The following is a 21,765-nucleotide window of genomic DNA, read 5'->3' as shown; positions in this document are numbered from 1 at the left end:
GGTGGGCTTCCGATGTCCATCCCTAGGGCACCTGACACAATGTGCAACATGTCTAGTGGCTTCTACTGCTGCTCTAGCACTGACAGACAGTCACACGGAAGCCGTGCTGCGAGATTGCACAGGTGTGAGCCGTGGTGGACACCGTACAGATCATATGCCTTGTGACCGGTTCCTTAGCAACGGAACGCTCAAACATTGGTGTTGCTGCTACAAGGTGCCGGGAGCTCATTGTAAGGACGGACCTTTTACTCCACATGTCCGGTGCTTAGTGGTCGGGAGATCAGCTGCAGATTACAGTACATCTCATACCCTCGCTGCCCCCTAACATGGCAGCCTGGTAACTGCGCGGTATCTATCAAGCGACCTTTGCCAAGTAACTTACCACAGGTACACTCCTGCTACAAAGGTGTGTATAATAATGATGGATTGAGATAGCTCCAAATGATGTGGAAAGAGTAGCCCCGGTCACAGCTTAGTTCTGGTAATGTGTAGCCTTTCATTCCATTCTATACATAGTCCTCTGAACGGGTCTCTGGGGGTGTAATATTGTACGTGCCAGTGTATGTGCCGCTGCTTATAAACAAATATGCTACCTGTCATACAAAGCGTAATTCTGGACAGGAAAAGATATGGGTAAAACATGGAACCGGACAAGACCCCGGAACGCCGGATAGGCTCCATCCATCAATTTCTGTCATTCCGGAGCTTGTAGTGTCCGACACTTGTCACCAGGGAGAGGAGGAGGTCGAGAATAAAGCCTCCCTTTATGGTTCGGGCATGTAGCAAAAACCGGAACGTTCTGGACCACACGGGGAGGCTGTAATCTCCCCTTCCCCATGTCCCTGGTGATAGCTATCACATGCGTCCCCGCGGACAAGACACTCCCCAGACGGGACACCTCCTGACCGGACACTACAAGCTCCAGAATGCAAACTTTGATGTTTGGTCTGGCGTTCCGGGGTGTTGTCCGGGTCCGGTTTTACTTACTCCCGACAGAAAGGCACACAGCGCTAGTTTGCCCCAGTGACCATATAAATTGTGTATCTGCCATTCTAATGCTGGGCAAGGGCATAGGGAGTTTATCCACTTGCTCTGGCGCCATTTCCCAGTGATATTTGGGAAGATGGCTCATGGACAAAAGAGATCAAAGACAACATACCACCCAACTTTAAATTGTTCATTAAAGGGGGAGGGAGAGTGTTGGAAAAAACTTGCTTCACTATTGCATTTTTTACTCTCTCTTCTTTCCATGCAATTCATTTACGGGAGAAAAACCTGTAACATCCTAGGAAGGAGCGCCTGAGAGGTTATGTTTTAAATATTTGTTCTGTGGTGCTGGTGAAGGGTTTTTGAGGGACCCATAAAAACTAAAACTACTCGGCAGCTTCTGAATTTGCGCCACTCGACCACCATACTCACTCTGATTTCATTAGTTGCGCATGCGCACAGCGTCTATTCTTGCAGGTTGGGGGCTGGGACTGGAATTTGTGCCCTACCTTCCATAAAGGGATAATGGCTCACAACACACTATAGCACAATCGTATACATATTACACCGCATGTAGTGCCCTTGATTTATATTGTCACACAGTAATTCCCCTTATACACATAATGTCCACAGCTGTTCATCTTCACTTTACATCACATATGCTGTGCCAGAAGAAGAAGCCACTGGGACAGGCTTTTCTGTTGGAATTACTGTTCAGGACTGTGGTGGAGGTGGAACTCAGTTCCCACTCACTTTACGGGGGCAATGCTCATGACTCATATGCAATTACAGCAGGCATAGAGAGGCAGTGCACGGCTCACAACACAGCACTTCAAACAGGGTTGGACCTGGGTCTGCACCATTTACACTGAACCTGGGTCAGCCCTGCGTTTTCTTGTGGATTTTATAAAAAATGCTTGCTCGTTGCCAAGGGGGGTGGAATTGCTCGTTGCCATGGGGGGGGGGGGGTTGTTCATTGTTAAGAGGGGTGAAATTGCTCATTGCCAAGGGGCAGGGCCATGCTAAGAGCATTAGGGGCCCCCGGACATATATATATATGACCCGGATCCGTGGTGTAAATGGGGTGAAGCCGTGTCCATTTATGTGTATATGTGGCGATTGGATGGAAAGATAGATATGTGGAGATATATATATATATATATATATATATATATATATCTCCACATATCTATCTATCCATCCAATCGCCACATATACACATAAATGGACACGGCTTCACCCCATTTACACCGCGGATCCGGGTCTGACCCACAGCTGACCCGGATTTTTCGGCGGTGTAAAAGGGGTATAATATAAAACTAGTTAAAAGCCCATCAGAATGACCGCTTAGTCCCTCCTACCTCCAATCTCTGTCTTCACAGCTCCCTCTCGCAATATCCAGAAATAAAGAATGATGGTCCAGACAAGGCCGTTCTCCTTTATTTTTAGGTAGTCTACACTAGAGAATAACATTATGAAGGTTAGGATGAAGTCAGGAAATCAAGATACAAGAGAAACTCTTACCTGATCCATGCTTTAGAACCCACTACCTGCCCCATAATGAAGATTAGGGTGGAGACAGGAACATACCATTAACACAGATACCTCCATATAACCCTCCTCTTCACATGGCCACAGATTCGTTATTTTTGGGCTGTAGAAATTGTTGGATGCTGTGGTCAGGAGTGACAGGGTGTGATCACATAGGAAGCCAGTGTTCTCATCTGAATTAAGGACCTTATTCTGGTCCATACGCTCCCATGCGCGTTCACACAGGGGAGCGTTGTTTAGCAAGTTCGCATGCGCATAAACCTTTAGTGCAGACGCTTTGTGCTAGCAGCGAATTGCTTATTCGTTGGCACCTGGCAATGCGGGCGTGGGGCGGCAACGGCAAGGGGGTAGCGCCCATGGAAACGCCCAGCATTTCATGTGCATCTCCATGAAAACACAACAGATGTCAACTGCCCGCCCTCTTTCCGTATAGGGACGCCGCAGATCTAAGACACCAGAGAGGTGTCATCATTCTCTCAGCAGTGAGTAATGGGTTCCTCCTCACTACAAGGGTCTCCTTACTCTCTGCGGACTGTGAGGGGGAGCAGTTTTGTTACAGCTGCAGGGAGTTGTGTGTCTTTCATTGAAAAATGATTCAATTGTATATTGAATCAGAGAATTCGAGATTAAGTAGTCTGGTATGAAAACTTCTTTCTCAGTGTATGGCCAAACCCTTTCAGAAGTCACTGTTTTATTAGCCGTTTCCTTTACATGCACCACGACTGGGAGGTGAGATACCAGCAGGACATCCGTGTTGCTCCACGGTTTGATGTGAATGCTACAGACCTACATGTTCCAGATGAGTTAGAGAAATTATTTCTTTACCCACCTACTGTAGTTTGACAGACTATGGTGGCGTATAGTCCGCCTCTGGTCTGTTCCTGTCCAGGGGACAAATGTAATAGGGTGAGAGATTTTGGGAGAGGTTTTTTTTTCCATTTTATATATTTTTTTTTAAAGAGCCAATTTTTTACCTGGAAACCCAGGTTGATTTTGCTATGTAATTGATTGCCGCTATAAAATATGGAAAATTCTCCCAAAATCTCTCACATTCTGATTCTCACACCTTATTCTATTTGGCCCCAGGACTACTCTGTCTGGCTGTGCCCCTGCTGTGCCGGCTATCTAGTCACGTGCTGCTGTAGATGGCTTCTGTAGAAGGATCGTGGACTATTGTCCCCTCTGATAACTTCCCGTGTCTCAGTACACCCTTTTACCCCAATTTACCACCTTTGCTCGCACCTACAAAGATCGCGCATACCCTCTGCTTAAACCCTTTTCATCTCCCTGCCAACCTCTTCCTGTGACACATTGTATCTCTCTGTCACCCTCTGCATGTCATTTTCTCCCCGTCACCCACTGGCTCTAACTTTTAACCACTCTGTCCCCCTCTGTTATCATATTTAGAGTGAATTAATGTGGACAAGATCATCATTAGATTCTTTAGTATTATACATGTATGATTTATTCACTACTACAGTGTAGTGTTCACGTATGTTATCTTTTATACCTTTATTGTAGCTGTGAACACCACTTAATTAAGGTCCCCTTCCTCTGCAGTCCCCCGGTGTGCCCTTCATGCCCCAGTCAGACACGGAGTAGGGAATATAGGCCCTAATTGTGGTTCAATAAAACAAAAGGAAAAAAATGGAGCAGAGCTGTTAAACTTAAAAGAGCAGTTGGTAGATCTTTCACAATCATTTAATAACACCTAGTAAACAAAGGTGTACCAGCATATTAAAAACTGAAAAGCAAGCAAATTTCATAAAATGAATGAGAATGAATACAATTTTCTGTTAAAAATAGTCCTCACCAACCATATAACTTGTGTCCTGGAGAGTCCTAATTTTTATATAGGTCCACTTGAAATAGTATTGGTCCCCAAAGCAATGATCCAGGTGGAGAAACAATGAGGAAATTTCACAAGGAGTGGCCCAAGATGGCACAAATAACCAACTCCTGCTGCAGGTTTAATGAAGCGGGGTCATGTCCTCAACCTCCTGGTATGCTGATCCAAATGGAGAAATAAGGGAGAGTCCAAATAAAGATGGTTGGGTCTGCAATCCAGGTACACTTTGTTGGGAGAGTCAGCAGAGTTCTCCTTACGCGTTTAGCTACGCTTGGTAGCTTTATCAAAGGATAGTAACGGCATAGGTATAGCTCAGTGGCGTAACTATAAATTTTGCTCCCCCCTGCCATAAAATTTTGTGCCCCCCCCCAATATAAAAATGTATATATATATGCAGGATCTGGGGGGCCGGGAATAATATTGCATGTACCCGGGGCAGGCAGTGACAGATTAATGATGACCTGGTTGGCCTCCATTAATGGGGGGTGGGGTCAGGGCTTGGGGTGAAGGAGCCCAGCTGAGTGTGTGGCTGTCAGAATGTGAGAGATCAGCCGCCGGCATCTCTCCAGAGGGAGGGATGTGAGAAGTGAGAGAGAGTGCACAAGGGAGGGAGAGAGAAAGAGATGGGTGGGAGTGGGGTCTCACATTACATACATACATACATACATACATACATTACATACATTACATACATATACTGCCTTACTCATAGATACATACTGTACACTGCCTCCCTCATAAATACTGTACAAACATACATTCACTGCCTCCCTCATACATACATACATACATACATACATACATACATACATACATACATACAGTACACTGTCTCTCTCATAAATACATACATTCACTGCCTCCCTCATACATACATACATAAATACATACATACACACATACATACACTCATACACTGTCTCCCTCATACATACATACATACACTGTCTCCCTCATACATACATACATATACATACATTCACTGCCTCCCTCATACATACATACATACATACATACATACATACATACATACATACATACACATACACACACACACACACACGGTCTCCCTCATACATGCATACACTGTCTCCCTCATTCATACATACATACATACATACATACACACACATACATACACTGTCTCCCTCATACATACATACATACATACATACATACATACATACATACATTCACTGCCTCCCTCATACATACATACATACATACATTGTCTCCCTCATACATGCATACACTGTCTCCCTCATACATACATACATACATACATACATACACACACTGTCTCCCTCATACATACATACTGTACACTGTCTCCATCATACATACATACAAACACACACACACACCCCCCCCCTGTCAAGAGACTCTCTCATGGGCAGTATATCATGGGCAGTAACTACACTACATGGCAATGAACTACATGTACCCCTCCCCCGCTTCCCCGCCACCACCTCCAGGTGCACTTACGGTTCTCACTTCTCAGTGCTGCTAGGGGTGCTCCTGTTTCCTCATTCCAGGCGGGAGGAGCGGCGGTAAGCAGCCAGGGCCACGGATGCCGCTGATGCCGTGCTGACCCCACCGGCGGAGGTACGGGGATGGGAGGGAGCCGCAGCAGGAGAGTGCACTGTCTGCCTCTCTGAAACTCTGCCCGGACGGACATCATCATATAGAGCGGCGCCGCTGGAGCAGAGGGAGAGCACATCACAAACACTGTCCCTCCTCCTCCTCCCAGCGCGCGCCGCAGCGGTGTGTACAGTATGTCAGACGTCACTCACTGAGATGATTTCTCAGTGTGTGCCCGCGGGTGACGGCGCCCACACAGCCCCCGCTCCCCCAAGCAGCAGCGGGGGCTGCCTTACAGAAGCTACGCCACTGGTATTGCTGGCTTTATATACCCTAGCTACATGGGTCATGTGACCAATCAGATCTAATTAGACCTACCAATCTGTAAATATACATAATAAAATAACGTTTGAGGAGCAGGCGAGAAGTGTTCGTGTAATCTTATTGCAGGTGGGGCAGATGTAACATGTGCAGAGAGAATTAGATGTGAGTGAGTTATTTTGTTTCTGTGCAGGGAAATACAGATTTTTTTTTTACACTGCATTATAGATCTCTCTTTGAAGTAGAACCCCACCTAATCTAATTCTCTCCCAGAATAAGGGCCATAGTGTGTAAGATCCCCTGGTGCAGAGACTTGTGTTACTGCACTAAACACCCATTTAGAGTAATTTAATCCCTAAATAGTTACCGGTAACCCATATGTTGCATAAATACCCATTCTCCAAAATTACACCCTAATTACTCTATATACTCGAGTATAAGTCGACCCGAATATAAGCCGAGGCACCTAATTTTACCACAAAAAACTGGGAAAACGTATTGACCCGAGTATAAGCCTAGGGTGGGAAATGCAGCAGCTACTGGTATAGTTCCCTGTATAAAAATACAAGGACACAACAGAATGCTCCCCTTGCATAATAGCAGGACACCACAGGCTGCTCCCCCTGCCTAATAGCAGGACACCACAGGTGGCTCCCCCTGCATAATAGCAGGACACCACAGGTGGCTCCCCATGCAGAGGACACCACAGACTGCTCCTCCTGCACAATACACCACAGGCTGCTCAGGCTGGGACACCACAGGCTGATCCCCCTGCTCACCCCTGGGACACCACAGGCTGCTCCCCCTGCCTAATAGCAGGACACCACAGGTGGCTCCCCCTGCATAATAGCAGGACACCACAGGTGGCTCCCCCTGCAGAGGACACCACAGGCTGCTCCTCCTGCACAATACATTACAGGCTGGGACACCACAGGCTGAATCCCCTGCTCACCCCTGGGACACCACAGGCTGATCCCCATGCAAGGGACACCACACACGGAGGGGGGAGGGAGCAGCCGCCGCTTACCTCCTCCAGCGTGTTTGGGGTACGACGCTGACTGGCTCCAAGGGGGGGGGGGTACGCGGCCGCCGCCACTGCCCTGCCGTCCACTTCGCTGCCCGGCTGCACTTGGCCTCCTGCACTGAGGACATGTATAATGCAGGAGGCCGGCGGCCATGTTGCAGTAGCCGCGCCTATGTTTAAAGTGCAGCCGGACAGCGAAGTGGATGGCTGGACACAGCAAAGAAGCCACTGACTCGAGTATAAGCCGAGAGGGGGCTTTTTCAGCTAAAAAAAGGGCTGAAAAACTCGGCTCATACTCGAGTATATACGGTATTTTAACATACTTTAAAATTGAGACACAACTTTTATTTTATTTTTTCTCATTTTATTAACCCTTTTGAGTGCCAACCTCTCTGTGAGAGATGTTCAAAACAAGCCACTAAAAATGTCAGTGTCACTCACATTTGTTATATAAATTCAAACAAAAATGTGTTAAAAAAAAGATTATTCCTATATAAGGTAAACATTACATGCCCATTACGATGAGTAAATACGTTTGCTTTTCAATTTTCACATCTATTTTGACAAATTCACTTGGCACTCAAAGGGTTAAGAGGTGCAGCTTCTATTTGGGCCCTAATTGCTTAGGTTATTTCAAGCGTTCTCAAGCGTAGTGGCCACTCATTTTTGGGTATGGAGGGCTGCTTCTGCCTAACACATACTGCTTCTTCAGTTGCTGCCTTCCTTTCACTTTCTGCTACAGTTTTACCTGTGACTAACCCCTTTTACACCAAAAACCCTGGTTAGACCCATGTCTTTGAACACTGGAGTTTCCAGGATCTGACCGTGAGTTGCAGAGGCTCAGTCACTAAGTGTGCTTGCAGGCAGGAAGTAAGACAGTGGCTGGGCTCACAACTCATTTGGAATTACAGGCACAGAGAGAGACTGTGCACGGCTCACAGCACATTTAGGGCCTTATTCTAGTTCACTCTTAGAGGCAAATTCCTTCTTAGCTGGACAAAACCATGTGCACTGCAGGGGGAAAGATGTAACAGGTGCAGATAAAATAACTCACCAAATCTAATTCTATCTGCACCTGTTACATCTGTCGGGGACATTCCCGCGTCCCTCCCGCGGCTGGCAGTGTCCCGCGGAGAGGGGGGGGGCTGTTGGGAGTCCCCCTGTTGGCTGCTGAGCAGCGGTGAATAAACGGTGGGAGGTATGCGTTAATCACCTGAACATCACTTGATATCACCTATATGAGCACAGAGTCAAGCGTTATCAACACTGTCACTTTCCAGTTGTACTTTTCAGGAGGGATTCCAGTGATCCTTCATCGGTATTGAGGCTGCACAGACTTTTAGACAGCACCTCGGGACTTTATAAACCTTTTCTTTGTTTTTTGACCATAAGTGGTCAACCTATTGACTGTCGACCTAGATATTGTCTATCCACTGACTGCATACCCTGCGATTTATGTATCCAGCGCATGTACTTACCTCTGCAGCCACTGCATGGCGCTGTGTGCTGCTGCTCAGCTGTATGTCACCCAGCAACCCAAAGTCCTTTTCCATCTCTAATCCATGTTCCTAAATCCTTTTGAACTCATTTCCCAAATTGTAGTGAGTTTATTATAAAAACAGCAAAGTTATTACCATAGTCTAGCTACATAACCACATATGTATATTTGATAAATGGCATTTATTAATTAATGTAAATGGCTATTCTCTGTAAAGAGATTCGGAATATGTGCATACCTCCAAACATTTCCTGACTTAGGGGCGGGACAGGGTGCGCGCCAAATGTTTTTTTGGGGCGTGGTCTATCAAAAGGGACATGGCCTATACTCTCAGCGCTACCATGAGGCCACTCCCCCATTTTTCGCAGCTCTATGCTGGGCATGCCCCCATGTATGTGTGTGCTATATAACTGTTAACAATTAAATAATTTCTCATTTCAAGAGCACATTAGCCATCCTGTTAGTATTGCATGTAACTATCCTCCTGTGCTAATCCCTTACATAGTATAGTGTCATCTGCAAACAGGGACATTACAATCACTGCAGTCTACAAGGGTAGTGATAAGAATATGAATAAGGACGGGCAATACTGATAACCATAGTATGATGGCTCCTGATGCTGAGCAACATTAATCATTGTCACATTGGCAGATAGGTGAAGCTGCAGCACTACCCCATACCTCCCAACTTCTGTGCTGATGAAATAGGGACACTCACGTCCGGAAAGGGGCGGGGCGTATGCAATTGAGGGCGTGGCTTATGCTTATTAGCCACAACCTCATTTTCATACGAGAATAGACGCTGTGCGCATGCGCACAGCGTCTATTCTATTAGATTGGGGAGTCTCCCAACTGCCACCCCCCGCAGCGGGACAATGCCTGCCGCGGGTGGGACAGCGGAACAGGACTCGAAAATCGGGACTGTCCCGCTGTAATCGTGACAGTTGGGAGGTATGCTACCCCACTCCCATGCACAAGTTAAAAAAAAAAAAAAAAACATTACCACAGGGGGTCCCTAGCTAGAGTGGGGCCCAAGGGTACTGACCCCCTGTGCCCCCACCACAAGATGCAGATATATTTGTTATGCTATCGGGATCCAGTCTGAACCTTGCATCCTTATGAAAACTTCTTGTGAAATGGTTTAAACATTTGGTGCTAAATCTGCCTTTTGCCAATTTTGTGGCCCTTATAAGACAGTGTATAAATACAAGAGCTGCTGACCCATTTGTTAATGAATTTGCCTCCTTTAGCTTAAGTAGATAGATGGCAGATAGTATCCTGATCCAGTGCTGCTTCTGTCTTAATGTTAATTAGGCTACTGCACCTCTTCTGTGTGAGACAAGTAACAGTAACTGATCTGTATAATCTGTCTAGTTGTTGGCAATATTTTCGCTCCTTTGTCAAAAGACAAAAACCTATTTTAAACACCAGCATTCTCTTTATGTTCTTTAGTTAACTTTCCTGCTTGATAATAGTAAATCTGGCATCATTGCAGCAGCACCCCCCAAAAAAACTATGGAGGATGCCGCTACAGGTGGAAAAGAAGGGATTGCAGCTGGTATAAATGATACCTGCTGTGGACACTCTGTTATACATCCAGTTGATACCTAATATTTACAGCTAACCCCAGGATGATGTTTTCGGGGAAATAGAGACAAATATTGCTTGATAAATGGGCCTTAGTCTCTTTTGTCAATTTATGATATAGAGAATAAAGCTACGTAGGGGGCCTGATTCCGGTTCACAACAGCCAGTATTTACCCTGCACAGAAACAAAATAACGTGGCTGCGTGGCTGTGATGCTGGAGCTTGTAGCAGCATTTTGCCGGGAGGCAGGATACGGTTGCTGAATATTTTGAAATGACTGGCCGGATGTTGATTGGCTGATACTCTTCAGCAGCCGGCCAGACGGACCCCACTGCCCATCCCCCACTACACGGGGAAGGAGGTCCCAGGTCAGGTTGTCGGACAGCCAGCAGGTCCGGCCACCGGCTTGGGTCCAATGCGCATGGAACCGTGCATCGGACCCGAGCTGATTTGGGGCGATTTCACAGCCCAGTTCATCAGAATCTTGCAAAATCAGCCGAAATCGGCTCAGTGTATGGGCACCTTAACTCTCTCTGCACACGTTACATCTACCCCCCCCCCCCCCTGCAGTGCACATGTTTTTGGCCATTAGCAAACCAAATGTGCTTTGCGAGTGAACCTGAATAACGCCCAGAACGTTATATAGAAACACTGAGTACCTTAAAGCTGTTTCAAGGCTGAAATACAGGACAATTTGTAAATCAGCTAAACTCTACCATTAATATTTCCAGCTGAAGAAAAATGAGTGCAAACCAGCAGCAAGTCCTGGTGCAGTCTATGGGAGCCCCCAGGATTTATATAGAAAGAACACTAGCTCTTATCAAGCCAGACGTCCTTCATAAAGCAGAAGAAATTGAGGATATTATTCGCAGAAGTGGATTCTTCATTATTCAGGTATTCTGGTGCACATGAGCCAGGAACATGTCAGCTAAGATTGCTTTTACGTGGGCAGCAATATCATTTTATTTAATTGACCTTTACATGAAAGACATAGGTCATCTACCCCTATAACTGGTTGTGTAGGAAATCCCTACAGTCAGCAGAATTGTGAAGGAATAAAATCCCACCACACTCCGGTAAGTATTTTAACCCTACCAATTCTGTAGATTAACCATTAACTGACCCCTCCACAGCCTGCACCTATTGCAATGTGTCAGGCTGCTGCCTGTTGGTCTTCTGACTACTTGGGTCTTAACCGCATCCCCCTATAACACGGGACTAAAGCTGGTCACACATCTAAAGATCACCTTTCTGGTGTTTTAGCGCAAATGGCTGATTGACATTGGCTCCCCCACTGCCACAACAAGAGAAATGTGTTTCTTGCTGTAATAATCTATAAAGCAAGAATATTTTTCTATGGTAAAATATGAATGGCCCTGGCCATCTTAACCCACAAAACCACAGATGATCATCTGGTTTGACTGATGGATTTAAATAAATTCTAAATCATCCTGGTTAGGTGGATAGATGTTATGTATTTCTATGTAGCCATTGCACCTTTTACTAATTAGGGCAGAGCTTATGTTTTGGGCGGCTGTTTCCACTGGCGCTGAGGGGATGGGGTGTACAAGTCCTTGTCCCCCTCCCCTTTCTTACCTGTCAGCAACAGAAGCTCTTCTCAGTCCAGCACAGTCTCCTCTGCCTGTGCAGGTGAGGGTAGTGACCTCAATGATCTCCAGGATTTTCCCCTGGCTCAGGGGCTCACTGGGCCCCCCTATTCTGAGGACATGGTGACTTGTCCACTGTTCTGGTGCTGGTGCTTCAATAGTTGCTGTTAGGCAGGTCAGATAGTGGATGATCCGTTAGTCCTGAACTATTCTACAGACTTTTACAATCATATAAAATAAGGAAAAGGATGGATGCAGAGTATCGCACGTGGGGCGCCTCGAGATCAGCTGTGAGGCCAAGCTGCAGTTAGATAAAAAGTGGGATGTCCCGCCCACAAAAAAGAACAAAAGGAAAAGGTAGTGCGCTATATGAATTCATGCAACAGGTGCATTAAAAACAAACAATGTTTTATTCTAATAAAATACATTTAAATTGCTGGTACCATTTAAAGTTCATTGTACAGATATAGTCACCCAATATGTCCAATAGAGCTCCTGCTGAGTGTCCGTTCCTATATGTGCTTCCTTAGTAGATCCCAATGCTGGCTTGGCTGATTCTGTAGGCGAACAAAGGACTTTAGGGAGAGACAGCGCTGTCCTGCCAAGGGAACACCTGGTAGTTGAAGGTTCCTTTTTTACCTCCGATCCGATGCATGGTCCCATGTACCCCTAGATCGCAAGTACTGCACTATAGATTTATCAGACATGTCCTCAGTGCAGGAAGTGTTCTGGAAGCCGCGGCCAGCGCAGGAGGGCTGCCTGGAGGAGGTGGATGGTGACCAGCGCGGCCCGCAGCCATTGACTGGCCAAGCGGCCCGGGGGGCACATGGCACCCTGCCCCCCGGCCCAGCCCGCCCCTGCCGGGGTATGGCATGCAATGCTAACTTGCGATACCTTGTACAAGTCTATGGGGGCTTTTAGTCTCACCCTAAGTCACCTGACAAATAGCATCATTGGGCAATGATTAGAAATGTTAGGCTTCGTTCTGAAGAAGGGGCATGACCACAGAAGCAGAATCCAGATGGTGAAAAAGATTTTAACAAATCTTGAAGGTAAGAATTAGGGAGAGGGTTTGGTTTCTGAAGGGGTGGTCAGTCTGTAGGAGGGGTGGGTTAGGGTTAGAGTAATCACCAAATGCGTCGGCATTTTCACGGTCTGAATTCTGCTGCCAGTATTGTGACCATCGGGATGGTGAGTGCCGGGATATCTTATACAACCCTTATTAAGCTATCATCAGAAAAAATAACAGCCATCAGCCAACAGCCAAAGTTTTGTCTGTGCCTATAATAATAAGGGCTAAGAATACAGATAAAGTCAACATTGCATACCTTAATTTAAAGTGCATTGTGTTATGAAACCTACCATTCGTAAAATACAGTGTTACCTTTTCAAAACAGGCAAATCAAATGCAATGTGAATATACATGTAATAACTGGCCTAACATGTTTGATTGTAACATTGACAGAAAAGAAAATTGCATCTAAGCCCAGAACAATGCAGTGACTTCTATTCGGACCAGTATGGGAAAATGTTCTTCCCCAGCCTCACTGCCTACATGAGCTCTGGGCCAATCATTGCTCTGGAACTGACCAGGCATAATGCCATCCTTGCTTGGAGAGAACTAATGGGACCAGCAAATAGTCTAAGAGCTAAAGAAACTCATCCTGATAGGTGAGAATGTCTTGTACGCATAGGTGTGCGCACATTGAGTGTTAGGGGTGCACAGGCACCCCCAAATGCTGTGCCCACCCTTATGAACAACTCCCTGCCGCTAGCAATACCAGCAATAACTTTTACCAAAGTCTTTTGCTTTTTAGTCCTGTATTCCATTAAAATTAGTACCCATCAATCAATTGTGTGTTTTGCATTGTTAATTGTACTAGACCATTGTCATATCACTACATACCTGTATAGTCCATATATATTTTTTACTTTATATGCATGTACTGTTATACAGAGTAAAAAGAATATTAAAACTGAAATAGGCCGGAGATTATCTTGTGGCTGAGAGACATTTTATATTTTAGTGAGAACCAATATATGTTGGTAAACATTCATGATTGGCAATGCTAGACACGCCCAATAGGTGGTACTAGACACACCCCTTTGACGGTGCACCCCCTAATAAAATGGGCTGTGCACGCCTATGCTTGTACGTATTTACATACCGGGACATAATTATCGCTCTTGGGCATATTCTAGTGTAGACAGGCAGTAATGCATCATCCATGTTAGTGGTTTGAGACCCAAGTCTTCGTTACTCTGAGTAATTACTAAATACTGGCCGGGTCTCCCTTATCCGTGTATTCCCCAAAAAAATATATTACGAAAACCGTGGGTTGTTGTTTTTATTTTTTTACTTACTTCGTGCCCGATGTCCATGACAGCCTCCGGGATCCTCTTCAGCGACATCTCAGGTCTTAGGGGTGCATTGCATTGGCGCGCCAGTGATGTCACCGGCGTGACCACGCATTTGCGCAATGCACCCCTGAGACCGGAGATGCTGCTGAAGAGGATCCTGAAGGCCGCCATGGATAATGGGGGACCATCGGGGACCAGGTAAGTATGTGATAAAAAAAAAATATATATATATATATATATATATTCCAAAAGCCAAAAAAATCCCTTATCCAAAATGTTCGTGGACCCGAGCATTTCAGATAAGGAATACTCAACCTGTAATACTGTTTGGTGCTGCTAGTTTAATGCGTTTTACAGTATTTCTCTATGATGTACATTAGTAATATTCCTGCTATTACATCGTTCTTGGGAAATTCTGTATAATAATAATGATGATGATGATAATAAGCCTAAAACTGAAGGCGTAAAGTACGTCTATTTATTAAGCAGTGGTAACCTGTTATTTTCGCAAAATATGGGCTATAACTGCTTGGTGTTCTATGATTTGGTGACATGAGAATGTCGACATGGCCATAATATCGAATGCCTCTAGTGCCTAACCCACCGCCCTATTGTACCATACACTAACCCTCCCATACTGAAGCCTAACCCTAATGTCGGGGTGTTGAAATTTCACATCAACTGTCTGAGAATATACACAAAAATGTTGACATAACTGTCGAAATTGTGGTGCAAAGTTGAATGAATAACTACATTACTCACAGCCTCCTCCTATTTAACAAATGGTCTACTACAGAGAAATTTCTCCTGTGGGACCTCTAATTTTACATAGTGGCTGAGCCAGATCTTGAAGTGAGAGCATGAAAAGGGTAAAACTAGTCACCAGGTGCAGGACTGTGTGTACACATACAGCTAGCACTATGTACTACCATTTTGAGATATTTAATAAGAAAACAAAATATATGTAACTATAAATACTGATAAACTGAATAATGTACACTCTTTGGTGTCACAATTAATATATGTATAATCACTATGGTAACTAGTGAATGTTTAGTTACTTTACATGTTATACGTTTTTTATGGGAAGGTGGTCTTTTTTTCTATTTTTTGGGGGGGGGGGGGGCAGCAGGGACAATATCCAGAACAGCGGTCTGGGCACATGTCACCCACCATCTCCTGGTAACCCCTGTCTCTCTCAGTCACCCACTATTTCCCAGTCACCCTGTGCTTCTCCATCACGTTTGCCTCTCTCTGTCATCCACTACCTTTCCAGTCATCCTTTCTAGTAACTCATTGTCTCTCTGCTTCAATGCCTCTTCATCTCCCACTATCTCTCCCCGTCACCTACAGGCTCATCCTCTGCATCTCCAGTACATCACTGCCTCTCCATCTCCCACTAACTCTCCCCATCACCTCTCTCCTTTCACCCACTGCCTCTTTCCATCATCCTCTATGTCACAGGTTCTCAGTCCTCAGGACCCCACACAGTGCATGTTTTCCAGGTCTCCTCAAAGGATCACAAGTGAAATAATTAACTCCAACTGTGGATCTTTTAAAATGTTTAAATAAGTAATGAACGCACCTGTGCACCTGCCAGGTGACCTGGAAAACGTGAACAGTGAGGGGTCCTGAGGACCGAGTTTGAGAACCCCTGCTCTATGTCAATGACAGCCTCTCCCTCACCCACTTCCTCCCACTGCTCCCCCCCCCCCTCCTTAGCATTACCCATTGACTCCCACTATCTCAACCTCAACACCCTACAGGCTTTCCCTCTGCATCTCCAATGCGTCCCTACCTACCTATCACCCTCTGTCTCTAGTGTCAACCTATACCTCTCCCCTGCATTGCTACCTCCCCATCACCCACTCTCCTTTCACCCCCTGCGGCATTAACTCCCCATCACCTTTTCTCTCTCTTCTGTCACCATCTGCCTCTTCATGGCATCCTCCCTCACCCTGTCATTCTTATACGGCCATGCCTAATGTTGCAAACGGAATATGCTGCGCTATATAAGAAACTGTTAATAAATAAAATAAATAAGTCATTTATCCAGCAGTCTGCGCAAATAGAACCCCCTCCTTCCCCTGTCATAGTGCCCCGCCTGTCATTTTTTCTGGCTCCGCCCCTGTCTGTACCCAATTGCATTATAATTGTAAAACAGAACACTGAAAGCTGTTATCAAAGTCCTTTTCCCAGACTGCTTTTGTTTCTCTCAAATTAGTGTTTAGAGGTGATGAAAATGTTATTAACTGCCCTACAATCGTGCATTGACTCCTATAACTGACCTAAATGGCTTTGTTCCAGCTTAAGGGCTATCTATGGAACTGATGATCTCCGCAATGCTGTACACGGCAGTAACTGCTTTACTTCAGCTGAACGGGAAATCCGATTTATGTTTCCACACGGTAACTATGATACAGGGCAATAGTGACTTTATTTTTGTGTACTTTCCTTTTTTGATACAATAAGACAAGTGTTAATTTTAATATAGACTTGACAACTTTTTTCCCAGGCCCCATTGGGTGGGTGATCTACAGGTGGAAAGTGCAGATGTGTGGTTCATTGATATCTTTATCACCACATCAAGGGCCTTATTCTAGTTCACTCTTTCTGACAAAATCCTTCTTAGTTGGACAAAACCATGTACACTGCAGGGGGGGCAGATTTAAACTGCAGAGAGAATTAGAGTTGGGTGAGTTATTTTGTTTCTGTGCAGTGTAAATACTGGCTGCTTTATTTTTACACTGCAATATAGATCTCACTTTGAAGTAAAACCCCACCCAAATCTAATTCCCTCTGCACAAGTAACATCTGCCCCACCTGCAGTACACATGGTTTTGTCCATCTAAAAAGGATTTTGTCTGATTCATACCTGTTTGCACAGGGCCAAATTTGTCCACCTTGCAAACAGGTCTGTCTCCAGTCCTGCAAACTCCCGCCATGCAAATGATTTTGCAAGGATTGCGAATTAATGTTTACAGGTACACCTCCATTCGTGTCCAGCCGGCTAGAGGAAAATATAATAACTTTTTTTTTCTTTTACTCACCCTCAAATGAATTTTCCTCTTGTCCCTGGTGTTTGCAGCCGCTGCTTAGCACATGACTTGGCGGCCGTGAACAAAGCGGTCGCTTCCGGCCTGCCGCTGACGTCGCCGGCTTCCATATAGACATATTTGCCGAAGACTATTGCAGCTGGGCCTTGCGCATGCTCATTGCGGCCAATGCGCACGCGCAGTAGCCCAAACATTGGCCAGCGTCCAACTTCACAACTGGCCGATGTAGTCTAAATCGGGCCCCAAGTGCCGCAAATCGCGGCTAGCCATAGTCTTTATGGGATTCACCACAAATCATGTGATCGAGCCCCCAGACTGTTCTCTGCAAACAGCTCCACTTAGCTGCTTTTTGCCAAAACTACTACACTGCATAGAATAAACCTGACGGCGTTTTGCCATCAGTTCAGGGGAGCTTCCAATTATTCAGGTGTTTCGGTCAGATGTAACATGCAGAGAGAGTTAGATTTGGGTGAGTTAGTTTGTTTCTGTGCAGGGAAAATACTGGCTGCTCTATTTTTACACTGCAGTATAGATCTCGCATTGAAGTAAAACCCCTCCCAAATCTAACTCTCTCTGCACGTTACATCTGCCCCACCTGCAGTGCACATGGTTTTTCTCCATTTGAGAAGGAATTTGTCTTTGCGAGTGAATCAGAATAAGGGCCATAATCGCTAGGTTGACTTGGCTTAGGTCAACACATGAAATAGGTCGCCCTACATAGTGTCGACCATATAAATCTTTTTGTTTTGTGTCATTTGTCAGTGACCATTGAGCCTGTTCCTGCCGGAGAAGCCGCTAAGGATTATCTAAACCTTTTTGTTAATCCAACTCTACTTGCTGGGCTCACAGAACTTTGCAAACAGAAACCAGCTGATCCTTATGTAAGTTACATGTATGAACCTAACGGTATCTGTGTATTTCATGCAGATTTCTGTATGAGCCAAAAATTAACTTGATGTTTAGATGTTTTGTTACATTTTCACAAGATATCTTGTCTACTTACAGTTAGTATATATGAAATGAGTTTGTGGTGTATAAATACTATAGTGAATCTTTTGTATTTTACGTAATCAAAGCAATTCTTAATCACCATAAGCTACGTGGTGTACAGTAAGTCCATGATATTTTTTTGCATGTATGATTTGTCATACAACATGCCCTGGTAAAACAAGGGGAAGTGGCCTATGAGAGGGGGTGTAGTCACGCCCCTGTAAAAAGAAAAAAAAAGCAAAGTTGCAGGCGGCTGGCCATCCGGTGGGTGGGAAACCCGCTCAGGGAGAGGGAAAACAGGCTGCTGCTGTTGAGTATAGATTTCTACTTTATCCCCCCTGCAGCTCTTCATCCCCCACCTGTGCTGAACTCCCTGTGTATCCCCACCTGTGCATAGGCTAACCCCACCCAACCCATCCCCCACCTGTGCTGAGCCGATACTGACACATTCATACTCATTGTTTTCATCAATATCTGTAATACTTTACAGTACATATGCAAATCTTAACTTTGTTTTAACCTGCATTTTAATAAAATATCCTTGGTTTCTTTGTAACCCAACGATGAAATTCATATTAGATTGCAGGAGCTGAAAATGTTGTTGTTTGTATTTGTACTCCAGGCACCACCTATGCTGATACCACAATGACTTTTTACAAATGTGGCATTATAGGGCAAAGATCAGGAAAGTCCGGTGATAACAGATTTTCAACAGACCGTAAATAGAATGCCTTTCTTGTTTCCTATGTGTTAGCCTATGCATTTTGGAAATGGTAGGGAGGTACTCCGAAATGTTTTCTTGCCACTATCATTATCATGCTTAGAAAGTGTGGTGTTATGGATTTCCAGATGACCATTGCAAATAGAAAGGTACTGGTGTAAGGTGTCTCCTTTCCTTCAAAAATGAGTGCACTCAAAATCTGAATAGGAACATACAGGAGTCCCCATTTATTTTGGAAACCTTGGTGGGTGGGATTGAAACATATGTGGAGCCCCCTCCTCTCTGTTTTACAGTCATGGTATTCCTGTAGATAGTGTTATTTATTGCCTGCTCATCAAAATAATCAGGCGATGGTTAAAGAGGGGAGGGGTTCTGTTTACCCCCAAATGTCTTCTGACTTATTCAGGGCTTGTTGTCTAGCAAGCACCTCTTGTTACCCCATGACATGGACATGCTTTGAGTTCTTCAGCTCCAAAAAGATAATAATCCATAGGTGACGGTGATCTGTGGGTGCTCTGCCTGTAGCTGCAGAGACATCCTCCTTAGTTCAGTATTGTATCTGAATAGATAAATCAAGGTCCATACACACTAGAAGATTATCTTTCCAATCTGGCTGGTTGGAATGAAAATCTGGAAATATTTGGAAGCAACGGACAATTGACCATTTGATCCTAAACATAGAAAACAGACAAAAATTGGTCCTACAGACAAATTGGTTAAATCAATTTGCGCAGATGACTGCTTTTGTCTATTTTCCAGCATTTTGGAGCAAATGGTTGATTGTAATTTCTTCCCAGAAATTTCCAGATTTTAATTTCAACCGGTAATATTGGAAAGATAATCTTCTACTGTGTATGGGCATTAAGGTAAAGGGTATTCAGTACTAAAGATAATGTGAATTGCAGAGTACTATGGTTATTTTACTATATCTTAATGGTGTGAAGTAATAAGTTATATAAATGTTATAATAATATACTATAAAGGTAATTATTTTATTTCTTTCCAGGTCTGGCTTGCTGATTGGCTTCTTAAGCATAATCCTAACAGACCTGACGTTCATGATGAAGCCATTATCGAAGAATAAAGGATAAATAATTATTGGGGGAGATAAGAATGGCCATTGTTAATAAAGCCTATAACTGATGACAGAATGAAATTGGCTGTGCGCTACTATTTTGTATTCATTTTGTTAATATTTTTAATAGTCCGTCTAAGTAAATGACACAGTTACACTCAGTTGCTTATCCCAATGATTGATGGAAATAAGTCATCTTCTTCTCATCGATGTCCGAAAGAAGGAATGTTACTTCCAGTCTAATCTGTCCACACCTCTCCCCCTCCCTCACACTGAAACCATGTAAGGGGGGAGGGGCTACTAATTATGCAGGCCCAGGCCTGACCAATATACCCGTCAGGCTCGGGTCCACTGCTTGCTCACTCATTCCCCCTTACTTGTCAGTACCTTCTGTGTGTCCACAAACCTGCCAACCTTTTCATACCCACACTATCCACGTCGCTGCGGAGTTAATTTTATATAATGTGGTGAGCGTAGCGAGCCACCGAGCCCGAAGCGTGGCAAGGGGACGCAGATTACTTTACATGTATTCCGCATCCGCTCGCCACACTATATAAAACCAACTCCACGCTAACGTGGATAGTGGAGGTATGAAAACTTTGGGAGGACGCGTTCCGCCGCCTCTCGCCACGCTTCAGGGTGGCGTGGATAGAAGGGCAGTCAGTGACACCTCATTGTATGTCATACAAGTGTATAGCTAATGGCATGGCATCGCACCCTATAAAATCGCATGCGATTTTGAAGGAGGTGGGATGCGATACAATCCCCTGAGGCCAACAGAGCAGTGAATAAATAACATTAAACACATTACAATAAATGACATTAAAAAATTGCATCGCACGGCACTATAATGGCCCATGAGATGCAATGCAATGCGATTTTACTACGGTAGCGTACGTAAGAAAACTGGGCGCCCTGCTAGGAAACAAGTACCGATGCTTCAAGTACTTTGGGCTCTGGACATGAAGGGCTTTGAAAGTCATTAAGCCAATCTTAAAAGCAATTTTCCATCTTACAGTCAGCCAGTGAAGGGAGTAGAGAATAGTGTTATGTGGCTGGAGCAGGACTGGTTGGTTAATACTATTCTCTAAAGAGTGTGGTGGCCTTCCCTGTATAATATAGGCCAAAGGGAGAGTTAATCAAGTAGACAATAAAAGTGGAGTTACAAAAAAGCACATACTGAATTGGGATGTAGTTAACATATAGACTGATAGAATCCTGCCACATTCCACAGGTATTAGGCTGTGTGTGTGTGGGGGGGTAGAGGTTAGGGTTAGGCTGCAAGAAGGAAGGGAGGGTTAGGGTGTGTGTGTGTGTGTGTGTGTGTGTGCGGGGAGGGGGGGGGGGGGTTGGTGGGTGGGTGGTGTAGAGGTTGGGGCAGTGCTTCCTAAACTGTGCTCTGTGGCTCCCTGGGGTGCCTTAGGTTGTAACCAATTCAAGTTATTTATTGCTAATGTAATAGGCAAATTCAGTGCTTGTGGCTTCTAATGATAAAATATTTGGATAAACATTAGTGAATCTTGTCCCTCACCACATAATGACATATATACATACTTGC

The 21,765-nt window shown here is 44.8% G+C and overlaps 1 protein-coding gene across 3 annotated transcripts; it reads left to right on the top strand.

Moving 5' to 3' along the window:
• Window positions 1-70: 70 nt before the first annotated feature.
• NME5 (NME/NM23 family member 5) lies at window positions 71-20,296 on the top strand. Of its 3 annotated transcripts, none has more exons than XM_083181764.1 (6): window positions 71-296; window positions 11,129-11,291; window positions 13,470-13,675; window positions 16,673-16,773; window positions 18,184-18,302; window positions 20,139-20,296. In XM_083181764.1, the coding sequence occupies exons 2-6, from the start codon at window positions 11,139-11,141 to the stop codon at window positions 20,214-20,216; spliced, it is 657 nt and encodes a 218-aa protein (XP_083037890.1). In that variant the 5' UTR covers window positions 71-296; window positions 11,129-11,138; the 3' UTR covers window positions 20,217-20,296. The 3 variants fall into 3 exon arrangements, with proteins under 3 accessions (XP_083037890.1, XP_083037889.1, XP_083037888.1); XM_083181763.1 differs by having other exon boundaries at window positions 71-387; XM_083181762.1 differs by having other exon boundaries at window positions 76-406.
• Window positions 20,297-21,765: the final 1,469 nt, after the last annotated feature.

The sequence above is a fragment of the Crinia signifera genome, chromosome 4 (assembly GCF_055691185.1).
Source record: "Crinia signifera chromosome 4, ASM5569118v1, whole genome shotgun sequence".
NCBI lineage: Eukaryota > Metazoa > Chordata > Amphibia > Anura > Myobatrachidae > Crinia > Crinia signifera.
Note: the sequence above shows the minus strand (reverse complement) of the source record. Positions and strands in the feature narration are given on the sequence as shown.

Bases quoted from the DNA above. Each gene is read 5' to 3' on its own strand.
- NME5 (XM_083181764.1), top strand. From the start codon at position 11,139: ATGAGTGCAAACCAGCAGCAAGTCCTGGTGCAGTCTATGGGAGCCCCC. The intron at 11,292-13,469 runs GTATTCTGGTGC...TAACATTGACAG, and splicing joins GTGGATTCTTCATTATTCAG to AAAAGAAAATTGCATCTAAG. The intron at 13,676-16,672 runs GTGAGAATGTCT...GCTTTGTTCCAG, and splicing joins AAAGAAACTCATCCTGATAG to CTTAAGGGCTATCTATGGAA.